The sequence below is a fragment of the Perca fluviatilis genome, chromosome 11, assembly GCF_010015445.1.
Source record: "Perca fluviatilis chromosome 11, GENO_Pfluv_1.0, whole genome shotgun sequence".
NCBI classification, from domain to species: Eukaryota; Metazoa; Chordata; class Actinopteri; order Perciformes; family Percidae; genus Perca; species Perca fluviatilis.
The window spans coordinates 10,824,304-10,849,724 of NC_053122.1; the positions used below are offsets into that span (position 1 = coordinate 10,824,304).

At 39.2% G+C, this 25,421-nt stretch overlaps 2 protein-coding genes and 2 long non-coding RNA genes across 4 annotated transcripts in view; 3 read left to right on the top strand and 1 right to left on the bottom strand.

The window, feature by feature from the left end:
- astn1 (astrotactin 1) overlaps positions 1-25,421 on the top strand; it is a 566,677-nt gene that overhangs the window by 525,598 nt on the left and 15,658 nt on the right. The gene's annotated exons all lie outside the window — the stretch shown is intronic.
- The window catches only part of pappa2 (pappalysin 2), a 105,713-nt gene that overhangs the window by 68,408 nt on the left and 11,884 nt on the right, over positions 1-25,421 (bottom strand). Inside the window, exons 6-8 of the mRNA XM_039816834.1 lie at positions 5,280-5,428; positions 886-1,025; positions 374-527 (exon numbers count right to left, since the gene is read on the bottom strand). Of these exons, the coding sequence (XP_039672768.1) occupies positions 374-527; positions 886-1,025; positions 5,280-5,428 (443 nt within the window). The remainder of the gene's footprint in view (positions 1-373; positions 528-885; positions 1,026-5,279; positions 5,429-25,421) is intronic.
- Positions 13,200-14,800, top strand: LOC120569032. The gene is made up of 3 exons (XR_005640829.1): positions 13,200-13,358; positions 14,561-14,590; positions 14,711-14,800. It is a non-coding gene; the product is annotated as an uncharacterized LOC120569032 (long non-coding RNA).
- On the top strand, positions 16,214-18,917 carry LOC120569030. The gene is made up of 3 exons (XR_005640827.1): positions 16,214-16,430; positions 17,541-17,636; positions 18,213-18,917. It is a non-coding gene; the product is annotated as an uncharacterized LOC120569030 (long non-coding RNA).

Below are 25,421 nucleotides of genomic sequence, written 5' to 3' on the forward strand. Positions count from 1 at the left end.
TGTCTGTCAGTTGGGTACAGAGCTCCACGTGAGCACGGGCTTTTATGGCTGTCAATATAGCCATCATCTAACGTTAGCTACTCCGCTGTGCTGTGAAGTAATGTCTGGCTATGTGAGACAATAGTCTAGCAACATAGTTGTGGATGCTGCGGTCTCAGCCTGGCAACCAACGTGAACTTCAAGTCTGGGGAGGAGGGGGCAGGGGAGACGACTCTCTCCAGTATTGTGAATTTGTACTGCAGTAACTATTTTAAACACTAGCTGTCAGTATTACATATTGCACCTTCAAATAAAATTTTTTAAAATTGATGTCTGACAGTACGCCTGCTGTTAATTACAAGTAAGGAAAGTAAAGAATGTTTATTGACTGTACCTGTGTAACTCATGTAATTGCTATACGGTGTGTTGTGGTACATAGCAACTCCACAGGTATCACTGACGGCTCCAGGATCGTGGCATGCTTTGGATTTGGGTGTTGGTGCAGTGTCAGCGCATAGATCTCCTGTCTCCATGGATGGGGTGGTCTCCTGCAAGCGCATATGACAGAACTACTTGCAAATGATCACAGGAGAGTGAAAAGCTCTATCCAGGGAGGCATGTCTACAGACAGCAGATGGACTACACAGACAACCCCCTCTTAGTTGTTGCTTAATGTTTAAATAATTGAAAATATCACCAGGTTCATATAAAGCACATTGCAAGCGTAGACATGACATGACGACTTTCCCATATAAAGTAGCATTTTGGATAAGGCAATAAACTGTAGGAAACAGAACAATAACATTTGTTTAAAAAAAAAAGTAAATACAGTACAGCTTTGCGTAGAGACCTTCGTCCCCTTTGTCACATAAGTATCATCAAGAGGAAAAGATGTAACAGTCCTACCTGACATGGGTCATCACAGGATTCTCGCTCGCTTACTCCCTTAAAGACATGGTACAGTCCAAAGATGTGGCCCATCTCATGGATCATGGTGTTGTGGTGGCCCATGGTACCGAAGTAGGACGGGTTTAGCACCATCCCACCTGAGTACAAAAGATAAAGTTCACAGTATATATGCCTATTTTAGTCTTTTGATAATATATAAAATAAAGTAAATATAGTTTCAGTTTCTAATGAAAAGTTATGTGAGCCTTCACAAGGTTCAAATCTAAAATTGCACTCTTTTAAGACTGTAACACCTTCAACAGGCGAACAGGTTTAGTGCCCTTTGGGGCTACTGTTCCGTGCCTTAAAACATGAAAACGTGTTCAGATCTATTACCCATGTAGGATTGTTTTTTGATACAAATTTCAGAAGCACCCAACAAAAACAACCGATAGCAAACAAATGTGATATTGCTGTCAAAGTCCTGATTCTAACTACCAGCTGTGTGGCAATTCAACTCTAATTGTACTCTGCCACAGAATTCCCAAAAGAGAAACAGACCTCCATTGTAAAAAGACTAAGTACTGTGACATTTAAAACCAATTAGGAGTGAAGTAAAACTTTAGTATTGTAAACCAGAAACAAGACAGAAAAGGAAACAGGATACAGTAAGGTGGCTACGGGTGCAATGGGCCATTTTTTTCTTACTTGAATATAAAGTAATGCTCTGCAGAAACCTTGTATTCACCATTTTGCCTCATTTTCCTAACAGCTGACACCTTTCAACAGTCTTAAAGGTGCTGTAGGTAGGATTGCGAAGATCCAGGACTTACTTCTCAGTCCCTACCCCCTTTCTGCTAAAGCCCAAAACGGTATCCTAAGCCCCTCCCCCCACAAGGGAGAATGAACGTGTGTGCATGAGCAGTTATTTACACGCAGTTAGACACCCCCCCCTGGCCCTGATTGGAGCATCTGAAAAGAGAGCTGTGGATTTTTGCAAATCGCACTACAGGCTGTAAGTCTTACCTACTGCACCTTTAACAGAAGAAGTTTCATGGCCTTGGAGCCAACCAATGCATTAAAATATACTAGTAAATATTTATTTCTTACTAAATGCTACATTAAATGCTTCTATTGAGGTTTTCATATGAAGCTTTGAATTTCTGTCATCATATTCATGCCATCACCCTAAAAAAATAAAGAAAAATCCTTAATTTGAATAGTGAAAAGTGAATCATCTGAATAAATTTGTTAGTCGTTTTTTATTAAATCAACTTTCTTTAATAAATAGGCTTTAACTTGTCAGTTTTGTCAACATATAGGCAGCAGGCTGATCCAATAAGGGCATTAAATAATGATAAAATAATAAAATCCCTGAGCCTTATATTACTTTATCATTCTTTGACGAGCAGACAGACTCAAAAGAGGAATACAGTGGAACAATAGCATCTTTAGCTTTATGTTTGAATTTGGTAGAAAGTTAGTCCATGCGCCATGGACAACAAGGTATGTGTTTTTGGTGTAGATCTGGACACAGGCTGTTTTTTATGTTTCTTTAACAGGGCAAGATAATGCATTTCAAGACATTTTGTACTATAAAAACACAAATTGAATTAGAAAATTAAAGACTAAATAAAAATACAAATCATTACCAACGTGTTCCAAATATAGCAATTTTAAAATCAGCTATGGTTTTGGGGCTTTGGTGAATTCTTAGAAAAATGGCCTTTAAGTGGATAAACAGGTTTTCTGCAGCATGCTGATAATCGCAGAATCAAGAACAGACATGCAAGTTATTGGTTTTCTAATTAGAAACAGTGCATTCAGTGGTGAAGACAAAGAAACATAAAGACATTAAAATACGAAGACACTAAAACTACAGGGCCTCCGGAGACGACTTGTCATCCACTAATGTTTTTAAAAAGGGATAGATGCTGAGCAGCTGAAACAAATGTCATGTGGGAGACATTCAGTAGAGAAGTAAATTCAACAGTTTCATTCAAAAATATAGCATCTACTCTGACAATAGAACTGGTAGCATCAAAGTATTCCTATTTAAATGAATAGCTATCTCTCAAGCCCATTCATCTACAAAACGACAACATATTACGTTATATAATTATCAGTTATTTTTTATTCTGAAGAAACAACAAGGGTGTCATTACCCCAAAATGGAATTATAGCTTTTTAGAACAAAAGCTGGGCACAATAAAACCAGTGAAAAGTTTAACTCTAATGTGTTAACAGGGAGCTGTTCAGTGTGTGCTCCCCATGCCTAAGCTGTCCAGCTCCTCTAGTGGTGGCATGAGACAATACATCTGAATATTCACAAATAAATAAATAAATTTGGCAAACAGCTGTCTTTCCACTCTTTTCTATCAAAAAAGTCAAAATAAGAAAAAACAACTCTTCTTTGCATCAAATTTTCAAAATCATTGTTGACAACTCATATGCTAAATGCTGGTGCTAATATATAAACTTAATTTTTGTTTAATAGTGAAGGTTTTGTTTCGATTATGCTGTGTGAGCATTTTTGACATTTCTTCATGCTATTTCTTGTAAACAAAAATGTCTTTGGAAGACAGCTGAAATTTATTTGTCCCAGCATCTATTGTGGACATAAAACTTCACCTGCATGTTTTGCCTGAAGCAAACAATTACTGTCATTGAATCAACCAGTTATGATTTTAATTCCTCAATTATCAATTTAGTCTATTGTTATTTTTAAATTTCTAAATAAAAAGTACCAGAGTATTTAAACTGACCTTCAAACAAAATTCATAAGTATTAAATTCCTAATTATATAAACTAAATTAAAGCAGAAATTTCAATGGATTAAACGATTAATAATCAATTAATTGTCAATCGTAACATCAATCAACTAATCATTTCATCATTAATTTGTGTAGGGTAAGGGTAATATGTTTATTTTTGTTTTTTTAAATAAAACAAGACAAAGCTTGAATGTACTATTTCTTTAAGTATCCACTTTACTAAGTATACTCAACTGGTATTGAACAGACAGATTTTTTGGTGCAGGGATTCACAAGGTGATGGAAATGACACAGTATTTCATGCATTTTGTTTGTTACAGGGCCATGTAAATTCTTCCAGTGAGACATTTTCTTAAAGCGCCCATATTATACTCATTTTCAGGTTCATAATTGTATTTTAAGGTTGTACCAGAATAGGTTTACATGGTTTAATTTTCAAAAAACACCATATTTTTGTTGTACTGCACAGCTCTCTCTCACTGCTGTAGATCCTCTTTTCACCTGGTTTCTGTTTTAGCTACAGAGTGAGACCTCTTTTCTTCTTGTTCTTCTGTACTATCTTTGATTGCACTCGCACATGCTCAGTAGCTCAGATGTAGATCATGTCAGCTAGCTAGCTCCATAGAAGTAAAAGACAGGCTATTTCTCCAACTTTAGTCACATACAAGGCAGGATTAGCTGGGAGACTTCTAAATGAGGGCGCACATGTAAGTAGTTCTTTTGTAGATTGTGGTGAACTTGTGTGTGTTGTAGCAGTGCTTTGCTATTGAGAACGAGGTACCATGCTAGTGTTAGCATCGCGTTAGCATGCTAATGCTAACGCTACGAGCTAACGGTTTGCGGTTAGCCAGCTCATTTCGGATTGTGACGTCACAGTCCGGTCCCGATTTTGAACAGCTCACTAGGAGACTGAAGGCAGGACACATTCAGAAACCGTATCTCACTCAAAACAGCATGGATGGATTTTTTTCAAAGTTTGTATGTGTGTGGAAGCACCAGATACACAAAAGATCACCCCAAATACCAGAAAAAGTGTTTTTTTCATAATATGGGCACTTTAAAATGATAAATGCTTTCACTGGAGGTACCTCCCATGTGTCTCACTACATTGTACTAGCAAAAGAAAAGTGCATAAATAAATAAAAGAACAGCTGGCACGTGGGCATGGGTGGCAACAATGGTACAGAGCCCACAATGGTCAGGTCAATTTTATTTATTTACCATCTGTACATCACCCTCTGTCTTTTTCGACCCTTGCTTAGGATAAGGAAAAACTCCCCAAAAAAGTCTTGTAACGAGCCCACACTACTTGTGTTTGTTTGTTTGTTTGGCTGTTGTTGGGTTGATAAGCCTTTTCCAGTGGAAATGGGCCTAATGATTAGAAGAGGAAAGAGGCAATGTGCCGGGAAAATCTCTGCCAGCTCCAATTGCTCTCCCCATCTCGTTTGGATACCACCAAAGTAGACAACAAAGAATGGAGGGCAAGTAAAGAGATGAAGGGATGGATAATCACAGAAAGAGAAACAGGATCAAATAAAGACAAAAATAATGTCAAATTGGTAAAGGAGGAGAGAAGAAAAAGAAAGAAAAAGAAGATAACAGATTAAAATACAAATGGTTAGATGTAATCTAATTTACCTTGGTGGGTTAGAGCCTCCTTTGCCCATGGCCAGGTTGCAGCTCCTGCCAGTTCTTCACGCACCGAGTTGCTGGCAAAGAAAACATTGAGTGTGTCAGTGCCGCTCAGGTGTAGCTCCTCCTTTAGCTCTTTCACACTCATATAGGCCCTGCAGAAATTAAAAAAGAGAAAATGTGAAAATATTAGACATAGAATACTATTATCATAATTCCCAAGGTCCCATATTGTAAAAAGTTCCATATATTTTTTTTATTATAAAGCAGGTTGAGGTTGCAATATAAATACTCAACCCGTTCTCACTCCCAACTCATAAAATACGGACGCTTGGACAATGTCTCTCAGTGTCAGATACGATGCAATAAGTACCCCTCAGCGTGTGTATGGAACGCACCGGGCAGAGCAGCAGCTCCGCGGCGTGTGAAGATGACATAGTATTAAGAGAGACAACGGTAGCTAGTAGTAATACTAAAGGAGACCAAGCATCCAAATTTTACGCGAAGGGAGAGAGAATGTGTTGAAATACTCTGAAAGTATCACAACACTCAATCCATAGAGAAATGCACACAGGCGTTCTCAGAAACGGTGCCGTCAGGACTTCAGTACGGCTGTGATGTCACAACTATAATATATATTGGTAGAAAGTGCTGATACAGAGTTCTGTTACAGTCATTCCCTGACTGCAATGATGGTGCAGACACAAGGAGTCTCTGCAGTACCAGAAGACCTGGAAACACTGACCAATCAGAGCAGACAGGGTTTTTTAGGGAGGAGGGCTTAAAAAGATAGGCGCTAAAACGGAGTGTAAAAAATATGTTATTTTAACATTAAAGCATATAAACATATTCGAGTAGAAATCCAGAATATATTGTATGATCCTGAAAATGGGCCATAATATGGGACCTTTAAGTTCTAGTGTACATTTACACAAGTGTAGTAGACATAACAGTTAATACAGAATATAAATTTTATATGAAAACAATGTATGCCATAAGCATGCATGAAAGTAAAAAAAAGTAAATCCAAAATTATCCGTGTCCCTTTTCAATCATTATTATGGACCACGGTGCACACTGCAAAAGTAAAACCTTGTAGCTCTAAACTTTGAGTAATGTGACCATATATCCAAATGTAAACCTACTGTTTTGAGCTTAACAGGAGCTATTTTCCTTCATTACTTTGCAAATATGAATATGTGGTTACTGTCACTGTTCTGAAAATAAACCTGGCCATATACCGTAACCTACACCATGTATCTACAGACAGAAGCTAAATGAGCTACATACAGTATTTAAACATAGCATAACATTATGCTAAAGTGTTCTGCGTTCTTATTACTAAAAAAGATAAGTGAAATAATTCGCAAATTTCCCGAAACATAGCATAAGAAATGCTTCAACATTTTTGAAAATACACCTGCTGACTACCGGAAGTTGAAAGAGTTTGAGAGCTTTTCAGGACGTATTTAGCCTAGCTTAGCACTGGTAGTGGAGAAAATTGCTAGCATAATTTATGAGAGAAAATTACAGCTCCAAAACGGTACCTTGTTAACTAGCAAGCTAGCCAACAAACATCCACAAGTCACAGCAGTTTTTTTCTTCAGAGTTAGCTAGGAAAGTTTGCTAAGCTACCAACTTCACAAACAAAACAGGACAAAACAGGACAACTGGGGTGCTGCGTGCCGTAACATAGTTAGCTACTCAATCAGTAGGTCTACGCTCCAGTCCGCACAGTTAGCTTACCCACAGACCCCAGTTTTCTTCTTACCACATGAGTTAGCTAAAGGTCCTACGCAGCCATTGCCCCCTCACACAGGTGTTTTCACTTATGTAGCTTGATTAGACCTCTTCTCAGGACACTTTAGGCACTTTTAGACTGTGATTGATTAGCATCTCCTGTTCGTTTTGTTGCTCCTCTTACAGATAGTTTTAAGTATGTTGCGTTGTGTAATTTAAATTACTACAAGTTTAAGTTAACCATTAAATACAGTAGGCTACAGTATAAAGGGCTACAATGTGTAAATATTACAGCTTTTGAGTTAGGCTGGCTAACTTCCAGGGGAAAACATGCTAGTTGTTATGCTAAAATAAGCTAAAAATGACTACTAGATACAAATAGATTACATCTTAACACATATATCACAGAATTCAAATAAACACGTGTACTTTACAAAATATTAAAATATTCCTTCAATCAGACAAGTGAGGCATCATTTATGCTCAAGGTAATGCAATTTAGTCCTGTGAGAGTGAATTTAGTAATATGCATTCTCTGTGAGCATCTCTTTAGCAGAAGGCAGTTTGCTTCAATCCATCAACATCTTTTTCTGCCCCGTATGTAGCCTTCTAATCATAATTGTTTGAATTGGTCAGGGTACTTCAAACCACCACCCCCACCTCTTTCTCTCTCTGACTGTGATGAATTACCCTGGAGGCACTTTGATGTGTGAAGCAGACTTTGTTTTCCCTGGCTGATTTGATGTCACATGTAATTTGCTTTCATAGCTGGAAATATTTTGCACCCATCACCATTAGGCCTTACTGGGTCTGAGAGCCTTGCACTGGGGTCTCACTAGCTGCCCAATTTGTGGATGCCAGTTAAGGCTTTTAGCTGAGCCTACTGTGGTTTCTGCTTGATAAAAAAATATTTATATGGTTGTCAGCATATGGGACATAGCCTACTGTATTTGCTTTATGTACAGGGTTGCAACAGTGCCAAGTCATCTAGTGGTGCATCATCTACAAAAATAAATTTTGTGAAATGTATGAATCATACATAATTTTATTTGTGAAGTCTTGTTTTCTTTCATCTAACACAGGCAAGTCTTTGGATGTAAGTGTTTTTCACTGATTATAACATAATGGATTATTGTATCATGTTGTATGTCAAGCAGGGATGTTTTATGTAATTGATCAAGTTCAGCTGTGGGGCTAACTTTGTTAAAATTACTAAGCCATACTTTAAAGGGGTGATAGAATGATTATATAGGGTATTTCACACTGTTCCTTATGGTCTCCTAATGGGGTATGTAACATTAGTTGGGCTGAAAATGGCCCGGTTGATATTTTATTGGCCCTTATGCATCCCTGTGTTTTGGCCCTATTTGTAACAAGAGCTTTTCTTCCAAATATGGTATGGTCATGAATATTTAGATGAGCTGCGCGCTGCTTGGTTGAGCCTTAGCCCCGTACACACACATAGAGACGCGCTGATTGGTTGAGCAACTCGCCATACACACGCATTAGAGGTCGTGTGCTGATTGGTTGAGCGAATCCCCAATACACAGACATTAGAAACGCGACAGAATCTCATATTCCAGACACTGCAATGTTTCCTTACCAAATTCACTTCTGAGACTTTTTTATGCGAGAAATCAACTATATAAAGCTCAAATATGGGCCGTTTTACGAAAATGGATGGCTAATTGCAAATTTGGTAAAACTGTGTGTCAGAGTTCAGCTGCCTGTGTTGCTGCCTCGCCGCCCGGCCTGCCTTCCTCCACAGACCCCGGCTTGCTGTGAGCTCGATTGAGCTCCGGCACGGCTGCTGCAGCCCACAGCACCTCATACCCGCGCAAAGTCACCGTTTGGGCTGGTGGACTACTACCAAACGCCGCTGCCCTGACAAAGCTCCAGGGCCTGCATCTCCTCTCTTCCTGCTAGCTAAATGGCCCATGTGTGAGAGCGCGGTCAGCGAGCTTGTTACACCAGCAATCTCTTACCACATGTTACACACATGTCACGCCACTTAGCTATACAACATCTAACTATATGTTTTATTAAGCTAACAACGGTGTCCGATTTCAAGTTAATGAATATTTGTGATCTGTAAGGGTTTCGTTAGCTGCGACTGTCCCTGCAATCCTATGTGTACAGATTGCGGCTAGTTAGCTTCATTTTTGGTCGTAATTCGAGTATATTTACAGTTTGAATTTCGTCACGCCACTTATACAACATCTAACTATATGTTTTATAAAGCTAACAACGGTGTCCGATTTCAAGTTAATTAATATTTGTGAGCTGTAAGGGTTTGTTAGCTGCGATTGTCCCTTCAATCCTATGTGTACAGATTGCTGCTAGTTAGCTTCATTTTTGGTCGTAAATTGAAGGCTATATTTACAGTTTGAATTTCGATACGCACTTATACAACATCTAACTATATGTTTTATAAAGCTAACAACGGTGTCCGATTTCAAGTTAATGAATATTTGTGAATTCCAGAGGAATTCTAAGAGGAGGCTAGCTAGCTCTCATTGATAGAGCTCCATCCAGCCGCAGGCTCTATCAATGAGACTCATGGACAAGCAGCGTTTATTTTCCCAATAGTTTGTTTAAATAACTCAACACATTATAATTACACACATTATAAGATTAACTAGAATCTGTGGTAAGATAATGCTGGCGTAACAAGCTCGCTGACCGCGCTTTCACTCACATACACCGGGCATTTAGCTAGCTAGCAGGAAGAGGGGAGTTGCAGGCCCTGGAGCTCTGTCAGAGCAGCGGCGTTTGGTAGTAGTCCACCAGCCCAAACGGTGACTTTGCGCGGGTATGAGGTGCTGTGGGCTGCAGACGCGGCGCGAGCTCAATCGGGCTCACAGCAAGCCGGGGTCTGTGGAGGAAGGCAGGCCAGGCGGCGAGGCAGCAACACAGGCAGCACCAGCCTCTGAAGTCCGACACACAGTTGGACAAAATTTGCAATTAGACATAAATTTTCGTAAAACGGCCCATATTTGACCTCTAAGTAGTTGATTTCTCGCATAAAAAAGTCTCAGAAGTGAATTTAATGGTAAAATAGCATAGGAACAATGTATACATTTTCTGAGATCTGCACGACCTAGATTCAGAAAACTACCTGATCTCAGGTCAGTTGTGTAGCCTATGCAAATATTGGGGCGTGACCGTTCTCTTAATACACCCATGGGCTGACAAAGGTTCCGGTTTTTGGGAGGTTGACGTCAACTTCCAGCTTTGTTGGGATTCGCCCGTTTTCAGCGGCAGTTTCAAAATATGAAATTTTCATAGTAAAGGGGTGTCAATGGGATTTTGAGCTTCTATGTATGTCCTATTTACCCACCGAACTGTCTTTATTCAACTATGAGGGTATAATCGGTTTTTCATTCTATCACCACTTTAATCTTTACCTCAGTCACTATAAATGTATTTGGATGATTTGTTTTAGTGCAGTGCCCGTTAAAAATGTGCCTGTTTGGAACAGGCACACTTGGCCTGTGGTGTTGCTGCTTGTAGAATTCATCAAAACCAAATTGTACCCCGAAATGACTTACAGAAGGACCCCAAACCACTTCAAATGCAACTCCCCTGTATACCCTACTACTAACTTACTGATTTACCTGACACAGAACGTTGCAGATCCAGAATGTCACAATTTTTATTTTAATCACAAAATATCACAATGAGGAGTAATCAGACATTAGCATCATGGACTCATGGCAGTGCGCTACCCACTATTGCTAAACAGCACATATCTGCGTTAATCACCACCAGAACCGGACCGTTTGTGTGTGTGCGGAGAGAGAGCGAGAGAGAGACCCGAGCATGCGTTACCTGAGCTAAACAGCACATATCTGCGATCATCAACCACCAGAACCTGTGTGTGTGTGTGTGTGTGTGTGTGTGTGTGTGTATGCGTGCACGCAAAGAGAGAGAGAGAGAGAGAGAGAGAGAGAGAGAGAGAGAGAGAGAGAGAGAGACGGTGTAGAGTGAGTCACGACACAAACAGGTGCTCAGTCAGTGTTTGCATGCAGTGTGAGAGGGGGAGTGGCCACCAGCCAGAGCGGCAAAAGCCAATGTGTGCTTCTTTTACCTATATATTTAACAATATCTTTTGCGTTTCTTATCCAAACAACGTCAAACTTGGCACTGCACTTACTCGTGCCCGTAGCAAGACACCTGTCAAGTTTGAATATGCGCTTAACACCCACACACACACACACACACAGACATACGTTCCTGCAATTTATAGATAGATGTTGGTTTCTTATAAAGAAGTTAAGGGTTATGCTTTTGCTCAAGCTTAGCTGTAGGGCTGGATTTAAAAAAAAACATTGCTTAACCATGCTTCAATTTTAAAAGGTTAGAAAGTGCTCATTTTATTAAAATATAATTTATATAATTCCTCATTAAAAATACTTCAGCTTTGGCTAAGTGCTGCTTGTTCCTACAGCCTGAAGGATAGACCGGTGAGCTTGTGACTGTAAAATCTCAGCTTTCAGCTGGGAAAAATATAGATGAATTAAATAAGAAGCAGTAATCCCCATTCTCACATACACTACTTTCAATCTACCATTAAGTGAGGCACTTCGCCTTTAAATTGGTCCAAAGGTGTTACTCAGCATCCAGAGTCCTTCTTGTGTGTAATCCTCCCCCTAATGCAATCCGTCCCAGAGTGCATGTGTTATACTGTAAATAAGAATGTTTTCTCAGGCACTTTGCCTGACTAAATAAGGTTTGAGATGTAAGATGCTTCAGGGAAGGCTCTCACTACATTACTGAAGCTCAGTACAGCCGAGGCTGCATGCAGTATCCATCACCCGCGGCTGTACAATTACAAGTGACAGAAAGTTGACCACTAAAAAGTTGACTCTTCAACTTCTGAGACTCAGAGGATGCCTTAATGGAAGTCTAAGGCACAACCTGGCAAAAAATGGCTCTACATGACTTAAGTGAAAACCATGGTTATGAATTAACAAAATTACCATTTGTGGGCAAACACTGCGTGAATCAACAGCAGTCAGCATTAGCAATGTCACCATGTAAAACTGTAGATGTGTGTCCACTTTAAATATTATTGTTGACAAGTCAGTTACTTTGAGCCGTCAAGCTTATTTTATGGTTCTGCGGAGGCTCCACGCAGAGCTTTCGCCGTAGCCTACGTAAGTGGCCTGATGTTTTTACTTGTGTGCTGGTGTGTGCGTCGAGCCGGCATGTGTGCGTGTGTGTGTGGAGTGGGTGATAGTGTGGGAGAAGTGAGAGAGTGACGGCGATTAGCCTCGGAGCAAGTACCGACTCTAGAGTCATAGTGAGAGAAACAAAGTGTCTCCCATTTGTTTTCTGACCAAGGTGGGAAATCTGTAGCAGGAAAAGTTAACCCTTTCCTTGATTTCATGTTGTTTATGGAGAAGGAGAACCAGGAAATGAGTCGGGGGGGAAAATGCAACGCTGCCAAGCTACGGCCGAGCAACGAGGACCTGTAGTTACATTTTTCGAGAGGTGTGTGTCAGGCTACGGCGTAGACGCAGAGGGGTCTGCAGGGGTATGCCGTCGATTCGACGCAGAAGTATAAAACGGCCTTCAAAAATCAGAAGACAGACTCTAAAAATATCACACCAACAGCAGTTAAAAAATTTTATTTTAGTGTGCACTTAACTTGTGTTTGTGTAATGTTACGGGCTGAAATAAAGTAAATGCAAAGTGTCTAAATCCAAACAGCTTCTAGGGGCTTAATAAATTTGGTGCTATAAGAAGATACCTGCACTCACATGTAATATATGGAAAGTCACTTATGACAGAGGCAGAGTAGGGTGGAACATTCCTTCGCCATCCTAGGAAATGCAAATTGGCGTCCTGGATGCTACACTCAAAAAAATAATTCAAGGGACTTGTAAATGTAAGAGTTACAAAAAGGTATTCTTGCTTAAAAAAAATACTGACCTTCATTATGATGAGCATTTGGGTTAACTGTATCAAAATCCATGAGTGAATCTCAAACAGCAATCTTTGTGTAAAATATACATGTAGTAAGTAAGTTTATTTAATAAAAAGAAATGATGACTTGACTGACCGATTACATTGTTTGGATATTTGTAATAATTACTGTATGTTTCAACAACATTTTTAAGAATACACTATGAATAGCAATTCGTTTTAAGAACTACAATTATTAGACAACTCAACTTAATATTTTTGGAGACTTTACTAAACAACTTAAAAGAACGAGTAAGTGGGTAGGACGTGACGTCATTTCCTAACGGTTCTGGCTCAGAGAGCCGACACCAGGGATGTGGCATGGCGGGCTCAGCTACTCCACGGTCTTACTGGACTCCACCGACAATACCTCAAGTAAGTAACATTTAACACAATAATAAGTTACATATATCTCAGTTACAGAAGCAGCATGAAATATCAGTCGACCAACATTACTGTCACGTCGAAGTCATTCTTTGCCAAAGCTAATTTGACTTGTTAGCACACTTTAGCTAGCTAGCTAGCTAGTTGAGTCTTATATATCTATGGTGTCGTGCGTCTGCATATGCTATGCATTTCTTCAGAAGGCTAGCTACAGCTAAGCTTAGCTACATTAGCCACATTGATATTACTTACAGTTTAACATTAGTCTCTAACTTGTATAACTACAACACATTTGCACCTTGTAGGTCTAGTTAAGTTGGAGGCAGGTCTGACAAAATATTTTTACTTACTCAAGTCACTTAATTGAACGTGATGTTAGGCCCTAGCTAGTTGTCGAGGCTAATGTTTCTTTTTACTTTGACTTTCTTCAAAATCAGAGACAGGGTTATACCACAAAGACAGTGAAAGGCACTCCCCCAGCCGGTCAAAAGCGCGGAGGGGCCCGCGATAATTACCGGCAGACGCGCCCCGATGGACGCTACGGCGGCTGACGGACAAATAAGGTGGGTAGAAGGTTACGTGGGAGCTTTTCTGTGGGAAATCCTGGCGTAAATGTAGCGTTAATGAATTAGTCAGCCACGCATGTGGTGCGGGCGCGATTGTCACAATAAAAGCAGAACCTATTTAGTTCTATCCTGAAGCTCAGTGTCACGAGGGCGTTGCGCTGACATCCCTCTCCTAAACCGCTACAAGGCATCTGTCTCCCACTTGTTCTCAATTTTTTTATTAAATATGCTTTATTGCTATCACTGTTAGGTTAACCTTTCCAAAGTTTTAAGAATACAATATAATAAATTAAGTAACAATGTAATTAATATAATATATAATATAATAGAAGAAGAAATATTTGAATTTCAATAGGGCCTTCTTACTGTTACTGTATGTTTTGCATTTGTTGGTCTTTCTCTCTTTGTACTGAAGGATAAGCTGGGCTCTGTCCTAATTTATATGACATGCTGATCTTTAAATCTCAGTCATAGAGGAAATCGTGCATTGCTCTGGCGGAACGCAGCGAGGTATTCATTAATTGGAATTGCAATTCATGACTCTTGTGGAAAGTTGTTCTTAAAATTCATATCCTAAATTCAAGAGTTGTTTTAATCCTTGGTAAATATAAAAAAAATGTTTTTCAGATGGAAAACAGCAGAAAAAGAAAATATGAGGTAAGTTACTATTTTTTCTTTTCTTTTTGTGGGTAAATGGGTTAATTGTCTGTAGTCTATCAACTTCTATGGCAATAAAGGTTTATATCTCTTTTTTTCGATGTATGCTTAACTTGACAGAGAAACTGGAGCGACAGGAAGGCGTGTGTGAGAAAGAGGGGAGGACACCAGCGAAGGACAGCAGGCCATATTTGAACTTAGGTCACAGCGTAAGGACTGAGCCTCACAGGACACGATCCACTAGCTATCGAGGCTCCTTGCTTTTATTCCTCTTTAAGGTAACAGCTCATGGGATGGCAGTGTAAGCTCTGATTTGTCACATCATCAAAGGGTGGACTTATTAAACACTACCAACTGAAACAGAGATTTAGGTCGTGGACATTTTCTTCCTTGTATTCGTGTGAACTGTCCATGTTCTTTTAAAACTTGGGGTGGCTTACATACACACAGATCAGTGGAAACTGAATCAGCAAGATGTCAAAGCTTTTAAATGTAAAATTTGGGACTTATGTTTTCCGAACTACCAAGGATAATTTTCAACACATTAACTCATCTGAAAGACTAGAAACAATAGAGTGTGTGTTTGATGGTTGTGAGTTCAAAACTAACATATGTTATGCTACACATACAAGCCGAAAGCACCAATCCTACTTATGTAAGGACTTAAAAGCTGATGTTATTGTAAAACTTCTGATTTCTACCAGTGTTCGACACCATGACAGCCAGTTTGCATTTGATGTGGAGTTGGATGCCACTGTAGATTTGGATTGTGAAAGTTATCAGTTCTTTCTTGCTTAAGTGAGAAAGCATTTATAACGTCTCTGATAAATGTAGAGATGACTTGGTGGAACAGCTTCAGTTTATCTGCACATCATCATCTCAGTATATTCCAAATTTAGTGAGACATTTTGACACAATAACTGCACTGTTGATGAAATGGTTGTCAGGGATTTTGTTGAAAATTTGTCTTTGCAATCCTCTAGTACAGTGGTTCCCAACCTGGGGTCCGGGCACCCCCAGGGGGGGTGGCAAAGATCACAGGGCGGGGGGCACGAGTCTTTATTTGGTTTGAGGTTGAGGGAAAAAAAACAAGAATTGCACATGTTAAACAAATTATGATAATACACTAGAATATTAGCCTGACAAGCCAGACTCACATCAAGGGGTGTAGGGTCTGGGAACTCACTATGACGGAGCTCGATCCGAGGGGCGGGATAAACGGTTGTCTTTCAAATTCCCTCTGCACGTAATAGAATAGTGCTACAACCAGGCAGAGCAACGAGGAAGGTAGCGGAGCTAGTTGATAGATTAAACTTTTGCCCTATCCGGTCGGCAAAACTCTGAACACATCTTCCTTTTTTAAGAATGATTTTCTGTGCCATTCTTTGTATCCTTGTTTTTCCTGCCGCTACAGCATCACTATTTTATGAATGAAACATATGTGCTGATAACTCCTCTGTATCAAAAAAGAAAGTAAGGCTCTATCTCGAGAGTTACCTCAACTTCGGTTTTGCGTGGGGGGGGGGGCTCAGCTTTTCTTAGACATGAATAGGGGGGGCGCCAAGGAAAAAAGGTTGGGAACCACTGCTCTAGTACAGCTCTTGGTCCTGATGGTCTTTTTTTCTAAATATAAGAGGGAAATGTATTGTAACTTATGTGTTAAGCCAGTTAAATTATCACAATCTCTGTTTTTTTTTTGTTTTTTTTTAAAGGTCAACGCAGAGTTTCAACAAATCACCACCATAAATCTTGAGGCAAAATTCATGTCAATTTTGGACCTTCATTCCCCTAAACTCCTTTCCAGAGAGAAACATCGTGCAGAAATGAATATTTCCTACAGGTATTTCAGTATACTCCTCTGTTTAGCTGCTGCTTTCCCCCACCTGGCTTGTCATGAAAGTGCTCATATTATGCTTCTTGGCTTTTCCCCCTTTTCCTTTATTTATTTATTTTTTTTCATGTTCAGGTTTACAAAGTGAAAAAGCCCAAAGTCCCCCAAACGGAGTTACAATCTCCAACAGAAAACGCTGTTCACAAACTGCTCCAAACAGCTCTATTGTAGTCCAGCCTTTACTTCAGAGACAAACTGTCACTTTGTAACACACGTTGTAATGCTCGCCTAGCTGCTAGCATGGCACGCCCTCATACTCTGCTTCTGACTGGCTAGTAGTCCTTACCTAGGTACTGTCGAGAGCGCCCTCATACTCTGCTTCCGACTGGCTAGTAGTCCTCCTTACCTAGGTACTGTCAGGGCACGCCCCTCATACTCTGCTTCTGACTGGCTAGTAGTCCCTACCTAGGTACTGTCGGAGGCGCGCCCTCATACTCTGCTTCTGACTGGCTAGTAGTCCCTACCTAGGTACTGTCAGGGCACGCCCTCATACTCTGCTTCTGACTGGCTAGTAGTCCTTACCTAGGTACTGTCGGGAGGCAGCCCTCATACTCTGCTTCTGACTGGCTAGTAGTCCTTACCTAGGTACTGTCAGGGCACGCCCTCATACTCTGCTTCTGACTGGCTAGTAGTCCTTACATAGGTACTGTCAGGGCACGCCCTCATACTCTGCTTCTGACTGGCTAGTAGTCCTTACCTAGGTACTGTCAGGGCACGCCCTCATACTCTGCTTCTGACTGGCTAGTAGTCCTTACCTAGCTACTGAGCATGTGCGACTCCCAACAAAGATGGAACAGAAGTGAGATGTCTCACTCTGTATCAAAAACAGAGGGCTCAACACACAGGGTGAAAAGAGGAGCTGCAGCAATGTGCAGTACAAGAAAATATATGGTGTTTTTTGATAATTAAACCATATAAACTTATTCTGATATAGCCTCTAAATACAATTATGAACCTGGAAATGAGCATAATATGAGCGCTTTAATATTTCTCCAGGCCATAATGTGCACTGAGTGAATAGGTATCTTGTCATTAAAGAATACATTTTCTCCTTAACAGAGTGGAATTTCCATTCAGAAAACCATAGAAGTCATCCGATCAATCATCAATGATCAATCATCAATCACCTTGGTGAAGATGATCAAAGAGTTTGAGGTGAGTCCAATATATGGATTTCAGGCTTCTCCCTACAATTAATGTGTAAAGTTGAAATTATTGCTTCTGCCATCACATCAGTGTATTTTCTTTGTTCTTTAACCAATGAAAGAACCCTTATTAAACTGTTGTGATTAGAAATACACAGCTATTATGTAGCTCTAGCTGTCCACTGAAAATTAGACATTACTGGTGTGCCTGATGTTGATTTTTGAAAGTGTAATCTAAATACTATAAGACAGCAAACTGAACCATAACTTTTTTATTTTATACAGTTTAATGCCCATTTACCCTACTGCTGCACAGAGCGCTGGTCACTTGTTTATTCAAGCTTTATTTATATATTTGTATCGACCTAGATACTATTATTTGCATGTTTTTTTATTTACCAACATTCGAACAAATTAAGCATATAACAGAAATAATCAACCCAAAGTTAATTAAAAGAATACTCAACTTACTATACAATCTTTGTACAACTGATTGATTTAGTTGTTATGATAATGGATTTGTTCTATTTTGGTGACATCCTGCCTGCCTGTTCTAACCAGTTTCCTTTTACAATGTGATGCACAGGTGATGGCTGTGTACCTGTTCCGGAATAAAAGTGGACAGGTCAATGATGTTGGGATCGTCATTGAAGGTTCCATTGTACTCAACCATCTTGGGGATCTTAGCAGATCCTGTTGCTTCCTGCTAGCACTGACCCTATGCTTTGGATCTGAAATATCCCAAAACTCATGAATACATTTTTGAGTTTGCTTGTGGAAGTGGATTCCGGAAACCTTTCAGCAAAGGTGCAAAGACTGAAACAATGTGGTCATATAGGTTGCTGAGAGGCAGCTGTTCAGATGAGAAAATATGTTTTATTTAATCAGACAATCTCCAGGTGTGGTCAGGCTCAAAGTGTTGGACAGATTTCAATTCTTATAACAAGAATGAATTTATTACGCTTTATTTTTCCATGTCTTTGGGTGTAAACACATTTACAACATAAGTTCCTTATGACTGGGCCATTTAGTTGTTTATTCCTTTTAAAACATTGCTCTGGGTTGTCCTTTTATATTCGAAGTAGATGTGTATAAAATCAGTGTCTCACCCTGCCTGCAGACTGTAATGTGTTGTGTAAATGTAGAATGCTAAAAGATGACTACAGTATTTTTTGAGTGTAAATGATTGATACCCGATGGCCGGAGTCAAGTTTTTGCATCTAACAGGTTCAGATTGTTATAAGTGTCTAGCGACATTGTGAATAGGATACCTTATGCACTTCTCACTTATTTGCGCTTATACTTTGTCATTGATGTTGCTACTAGTGTTTCACATGTGCATGCATTGCAATCAAATAAACACGTTTGTTTTGTGAGATCTTGGTCGTACTTAAATATTTTTAGGTTAACATGTATTGACATCAAGTAGAAAACACCTATACAATGTATTAAATTGAGTAAAAGAAATAAGTCAGTACAACAAATATTTTAAATAAATCATAGGCAAGTAGTCAGTTATGTCATACTAATGGTTTCACTTGTATCTACTCACTTTCTTCTGTGCCTTCTGCTAATATTTTCTATATGGTTTACACAATCTTTCAATTATATTTACTTAATTCTATTTGGTAATTCTACTAAATCAATTCATTCAGACATGATTAAAAATATTACTAAAATCTACTCATTATTTATGGTTTGTTTTACTTGATTTCAAAGCTTTGTAATCTACTCAATATTTTTGAGTGTAAAAATGTTTCACTAATTAAATTAAGTAAAGTGCAGTATTTGTTTTTAGAGTGTATCAGCGTTAATGTTAGCGTCTCTGTCCTGCTTTGTTTACACCCTAGCAACCCATATAGCCATCAAATGCACATTTAAGACTCTTCAATGGAGTTCCCTTCAGGCTGGAAAGATGATTAAGTCAGCTGGAGCTTTTTTAACCAACTATGGAACTATCGTTAGCTTAATAAGCAAGATACAGCTGATCAAATCTGCTAGCGACAGTTCACCTGGCAAAACCGGTGGTTGCACGCTAGAAATGAGAAGCTGATTTTGACTACCTTTTCTCAAAAATCAAGAACCCATTGTTCCAGAATTTTATGGTAAATATGCCACCATTATGCTTCTAAACTGCATAAGTGTGACGCGATAACGGAAAGCTTGCCATGTTTAGCAACAGTAATTAAGGGAGGTGGGGCTTAGCAAATGGTCAGTTACAATATATTGACTTGCATGACCTTGCATGTGGCAAACGCTCACTAGCATAGAAAGCATAAGGCAGGCAACATCCATGGCTCAATTGTAAGTAGGCCTATGTTGAGAATCAACAATCTCATTCAGATGCAGAGTTGCATCCACTGTTCTGGGAAACATTGCAGTTACGTTTTTATTAGTGAATAAAACATGACCGCAATAAAACTTGAGATTCACGTGCACGTAAAGCATTAAACAACGTTGGAACAGGATTGTCCTTTCAAGGGAGTTGCCTGGAGCTCTTTGCACACAAGTGTACTATTCAGGATTTACTAACCAAAAACTTTGGATTATTAGCATAAATGAACGTGATGTCCCCCACCACCCCATTACTCCCTCTCCACCATTGCCTCTCTCTCTCTCTCTCTCTCTCTCTCTCTCTCTCTCTCTCTCTCTCTCTCTCTCTCTCCTCTCTCTCTCTCTCTCTCTCTCTCTCTCTCTCTCCTCGCTCTCTCTTTCTGTCTGTCTATCTTTCCCGTTGTTGTTCCCTTTTCTTTATTGTAATGCCAGAATCTGCAGTGTACCTGGCCATCGCTCTAGAACTGGCTCTCAACAACAAAATTGTGTCGTGACAGTATTTGGCCCTAAAAACCTCTGGCCCTGTACCGGCCAGCAGCAGCTGCACACATATAGGGTCCTATAATCTGAATACCTGGCCAAGAGCTCAGAGAAAAGAAAAAGAGGGGATATCAAAAACCCAGATCCCAAAAAATGGTTAAGTGCTCAACAAATGCCAGCAAAATGTCATCCTCACATTAATTGTCTCTCAGCCTGAGACAGTTTTGAGTTGGGATCCAGGGACACAAACACACACACACACACACACACACACACACACACATACAAACATGCATGCAGGCATGTCAAAGCACATTTGCAACAAGCTGGTCAGGACCTTTCCAGAAGACCTACACTACTGAGCCCAATTTTACTACACTCTGGTCTCCTGTGTATTGGCTGTTCATGTTGTTTTTAGTGGGAGGTAAGGAGCTTATAGACAGGAACTCTGGCAACATTCACCGCAGGAGTTACATCACTGCGTAGAAGTACACACATCCTGTGACTTTTGAGTTTTGCTTTCAAAATCTGAAAAGCAGAGGCCTTATTTATGGAAGTCTCTCATGCAAAAACATTCTGCACAAAACCGGATCAAATCCAGAGCCATGATTTATAAAAGCATGCTCACATCAACACATTACATTGACCTCTCATATATCAAACTAAAACGGATTCTAGTTATTATCCAAAAGTAAGTGTGGTGGATATATTTTCATTTGTTCTTTGGAATATTCTTTGCAATAACCATCAAATTAAATCTAGAATAAATCACTGAGCATTTTGATTAATTGAGGCCAATGGACCAGACCCATTTGTGCAAAACAACAGAGTGCTGTCTGCTGTCCAGCCTTTTTCAGTAGCGTCCATCTCCTCTCTGCAGGGTAGAGAGCCCCGACAGAGCAGAGGGAACATCTGACCATAATAACTACCAAAGCAAAAAATTCTCAAAAAAAAGTCTCGTGGTGTCTATTCCACCAAGGACAACATAAATCAACATTTACTTATGACACACTTCAAACGTCCTGCATATGGCCAAGCAATAAGAACACACACATGCAAGCCAACTTTGTTTTTTTTTTGTTTCTTTTACCTAACTTTAACCTGTGTCTTCCAGGGAGAGTCAACCAAGCACCAGGTTCTTTTCCAGCAACAGCCTGTTTAGCATTCACACAGCTGCTCAAATTCACACCTGGAACATGCACAGTACAACCACAGTCTTCTACTCCTAGCCATTTGGAGCTGTCCAGTTCAACTTGTCTTCTTCTGTTGGACATTTAAACAGTCAGATGTTAAGTGCCTTGCTCAAGTGCACCTTGTGTTTTGGGTAAGGAAAGTGAAGGAGCTCTCAGCTCCAGGTTAGTTCAAGTATTTAAGCTGTTGATCTTTTGTTCAAAAGCATGCTAGTACTACGTCAGCAAAAAGTAGTCTTCTTTTTCTTCTTCTTCTTCTAAAGGATCTTAGGAAGGAGGGGACTGGGGCTGTGCACCTTTCTTTCATCTTTTTCTCCAGGAGAAAATAAACAAAGCGATAGAGTGCTGCAGGAAAGAATCCTAAAACCCGGAAATGAGTTAGCATTTTTGCACTTCCAGTTCCCTTGTCTCAAAGTCAATGAGGTTTTTTTTATGCTATTTAAGAAGAGAGATCGATTTGGGTAAACTTTGTGGCATGTTATTGCTAGACCTCCAGAAAGCATTTGACACCGTTGACCATCAGATCTTGCTGATCAAACTAAAAGCCCTAGGTTTTAACAGTATGGCATGTAATTGGATTCGATCGTATTTGACTGAAAGGCATCAAAGAGTTGATATTAACTGGACTCTATCTGAGGCAAGAAAAATAACGTGTGGGGTGCCACAGGGTAGTGTCCTGGGTCCATTGTTGTTTCTCTTGTATATCAACGATATGAAATCTGTTTGCAATTGTAATCTTTTTCTCTATGCCGATGATTCAGCCTTGGTGTTCTCCAATAAGGACATAAAAGTTATTGAGAATCATTTAAGTGATGAGTTACAAAATATAAGTGAATGGCTGATAGAGAACAAACTGTCTTTGCATTTGGGGAAAACTGAATCTATTTTTGTTTTTCTATTTGGTTCTAAAATAAGGTTGAGTAGGACTCCTGAGCTTAAAATTTCTTTGGGTGGTATCCAGATTGAAGCTAAAAATTGTGTTAAATATTTGGGCTGTGATTTAGACAGTTCTGTGAGTGGAGAAAGTATGAGTAAAAAGGTTATCAAAAAAGTGAACCAAAGAATAAAATTTCTGGCTCGTAAGGCTCAGTTTTTAAATAAAGAAACTTTAAAAATGTTGGCAAATGCTTTAATTCAGCCACACTTCGATTATGCCTGTACTACATGGTACAGTAGCACACCCAAGAGGATAAAAGTTCAACTTCAAACGGCACAGAATAAATTAGGCAGGTTGATTTTAAATCTCAACTATCATATTGGCTCTTCTGAACTTAAGAAATTAAAATGGCTGACAGTTGAAAACAGGGTGAGACAGTTGAAACTAAGATTAACAAGAAAGATTTTGTATAAGAATGAGCCAAGGTATTTTAAAGATTATTTTAAGTTTATTAGAAACTCTCATAGCTACTCAACGAGAGGTAGTGCCACAGACATAGTTCCGTGTAGATTTAAGACCTGTTCTGGGCAAAACACTTTTTTGTACATGGCGGCAATGGAATGGAACAAACTCCCAGCTGAGATTAAGTTAAGCCAGTCAGATCGTTGTTTTAATCGAGCATGTGGTGAATGGTTGTTAAATGCTAATTAGATTCAATCTTTGATGTAGTCTTAAATGAATATTTATTATTACAGTGTATATATTTATTTTGTATTTGGATGTGGTTGAGTGTACATAAGGTACCTTTTAGTCATCTTGCCTGGACATCTTTGTCAGACTATAACGAGGACCACAATGGAAATAAGTTTGTAACTTTCTTGTGTTATCCTCGACAGTTCTGATAAATGTACAATGTCACTGTGTTGGCATCTTGTTATGCATTTATTTCTCTTACTGTCTAATAAATCAATTAATCAATCTTTATCGTTGGATGCCTGAAATAAGTTCTGTGGTTAACACAAGCTTAAGAGATTTTCACGTTATGTTCTCCGACTTAAATATGTCAGTAAATACCCCACTCGTGAATGTTTACGTGTCTTTACAAAACGTGGTTGCTAACAAGTGGCTAAATGAGACTATAGACTGCAGTTTGTCAAAAATCATCACGCCAAACATCTAAAATCAGTTGCAAGCTAGTGGTGGTAATGTTAAAGTCATGCGACCGTAGTGTAGTTCATTAACAGCCTAACGTTGGCTTTTTACTCCTGCCGATTGTATTTACGCTTCAAAAATTATAAAAGTGGTGTTCATTTGTGAAAATTATCTTGCTGAACAAAACGCATAGTAGTAAGTATTATAATTGTGTTCGCCACAAAGCTTATTTTCTATGATCCAAAACCAAATGGAAAATCCCATTGGCTTTTTGTCGAGGGCACCTGGGCGATACTAAAAGAGTCATTCCTACAGCACTTTATATAGCATTTATTTTGTACAACCATACTATTTAATGGAAAAAAGGTTGCTGATGGGACTGAGACATAATTTTGACAACAGCTAGGCTACCCAAACGCTTCTTGAAATGTAGTTAAATCAGTAGCATCATTACTCCCCAATGCCACAAACAAGACAGCAAATAGTATTTCTACTTGTTTGTATCACATAACCTAACAGTCAGTTATATATAGTTTATATTTGAAACTGTGACTTGGACATGGTAATTGGTACCAGTTCCTGATTGGTCAGAACAGAAATATCAATTAGCTTCTGTTGTTATGGGATCTGATCATTTATTCATTTGATAGTAGGCATTATCCACCTCTTAGATAAAATGTTTACATGTGTCTAGCCACCTGCCAATAGTAATGCATGAGCTTAAGTTTTGTCTTTCCTTTATTCATAGTCCAGCAACTATAAGCCATCATGGTCAATCATTTCCAAAATAATGTGATGATGTGAATAAAAAAACTTTTAGAAAAACTGTCTCATCTGTGTAAGTTTTCTGCTTCTCGTACCGCTTTTGTGCTTGTCGGCACTGTGTTGCCCTTTACTTTCTTTCGTTTGCTAATAATTAACATGATTTGAAACTAAAAAAGGAGGAGTTAGTCTTGAATTAAATGCCAAAGCTGATTTGCTACCTAAATTATGAAAAACTGGAATTATTTATACCAATTGTGGAATAGTGCGGTAAGCACCAAGTCAACTTAATGTTATACATTATTTCACTAAAATGTGTTTTATAATGATATGTATACAAAATGGCTCTTATAAATAAGTCTGAAATCATACAGATACAGTAAATTATTATATACACCAATTGAGTATTTAAGAGATATGAAGACACAAAACTTTTAACTTTGTATCTTTGCTTTAGTTGCGAGGTTGGGATTTGGATTATGGCACAAGGAATAGTAATAACAAATCCTGTAAATTGGTAAAGAGAGGTTCATTTGACTAAAGTATAAATGGAAAAAATAACTATTCTACTGGTTTAAACAGCATTAATACATCTTTGTGTTAAGCTGTCACACAGACATCAATTGCTAAATCATTTTTTAAAAAATAGCTCCATTTCTCATGTGCTGTTGCCCAGTGGCCCAGTGTAAAGATTGTGGTTACAATTTGGATTAAGGATGGGGTCTTTAAGAACCTGGGCCGACGACTTCATGGCGAGACTTCATGCAAGCTATTTGGAACTCTGCATGAGCCTGTCTGTCAGACCAAATGGAAGGCAGCGGGCTGCTGCTTGAATTGTTTAGTAAAAATAAGTGTGTACTTTGGCCTATTCACCCACCATCTCCACTTCACAGAGCTCTCTCTCTAAAACCACTGGGTAAAGTGAGAGTACCAATTTGTACATGAAGCATGTTGAGCTGTTCATTGCACATCCCTGCTGAAGCACGATTCAGTGTGCTAA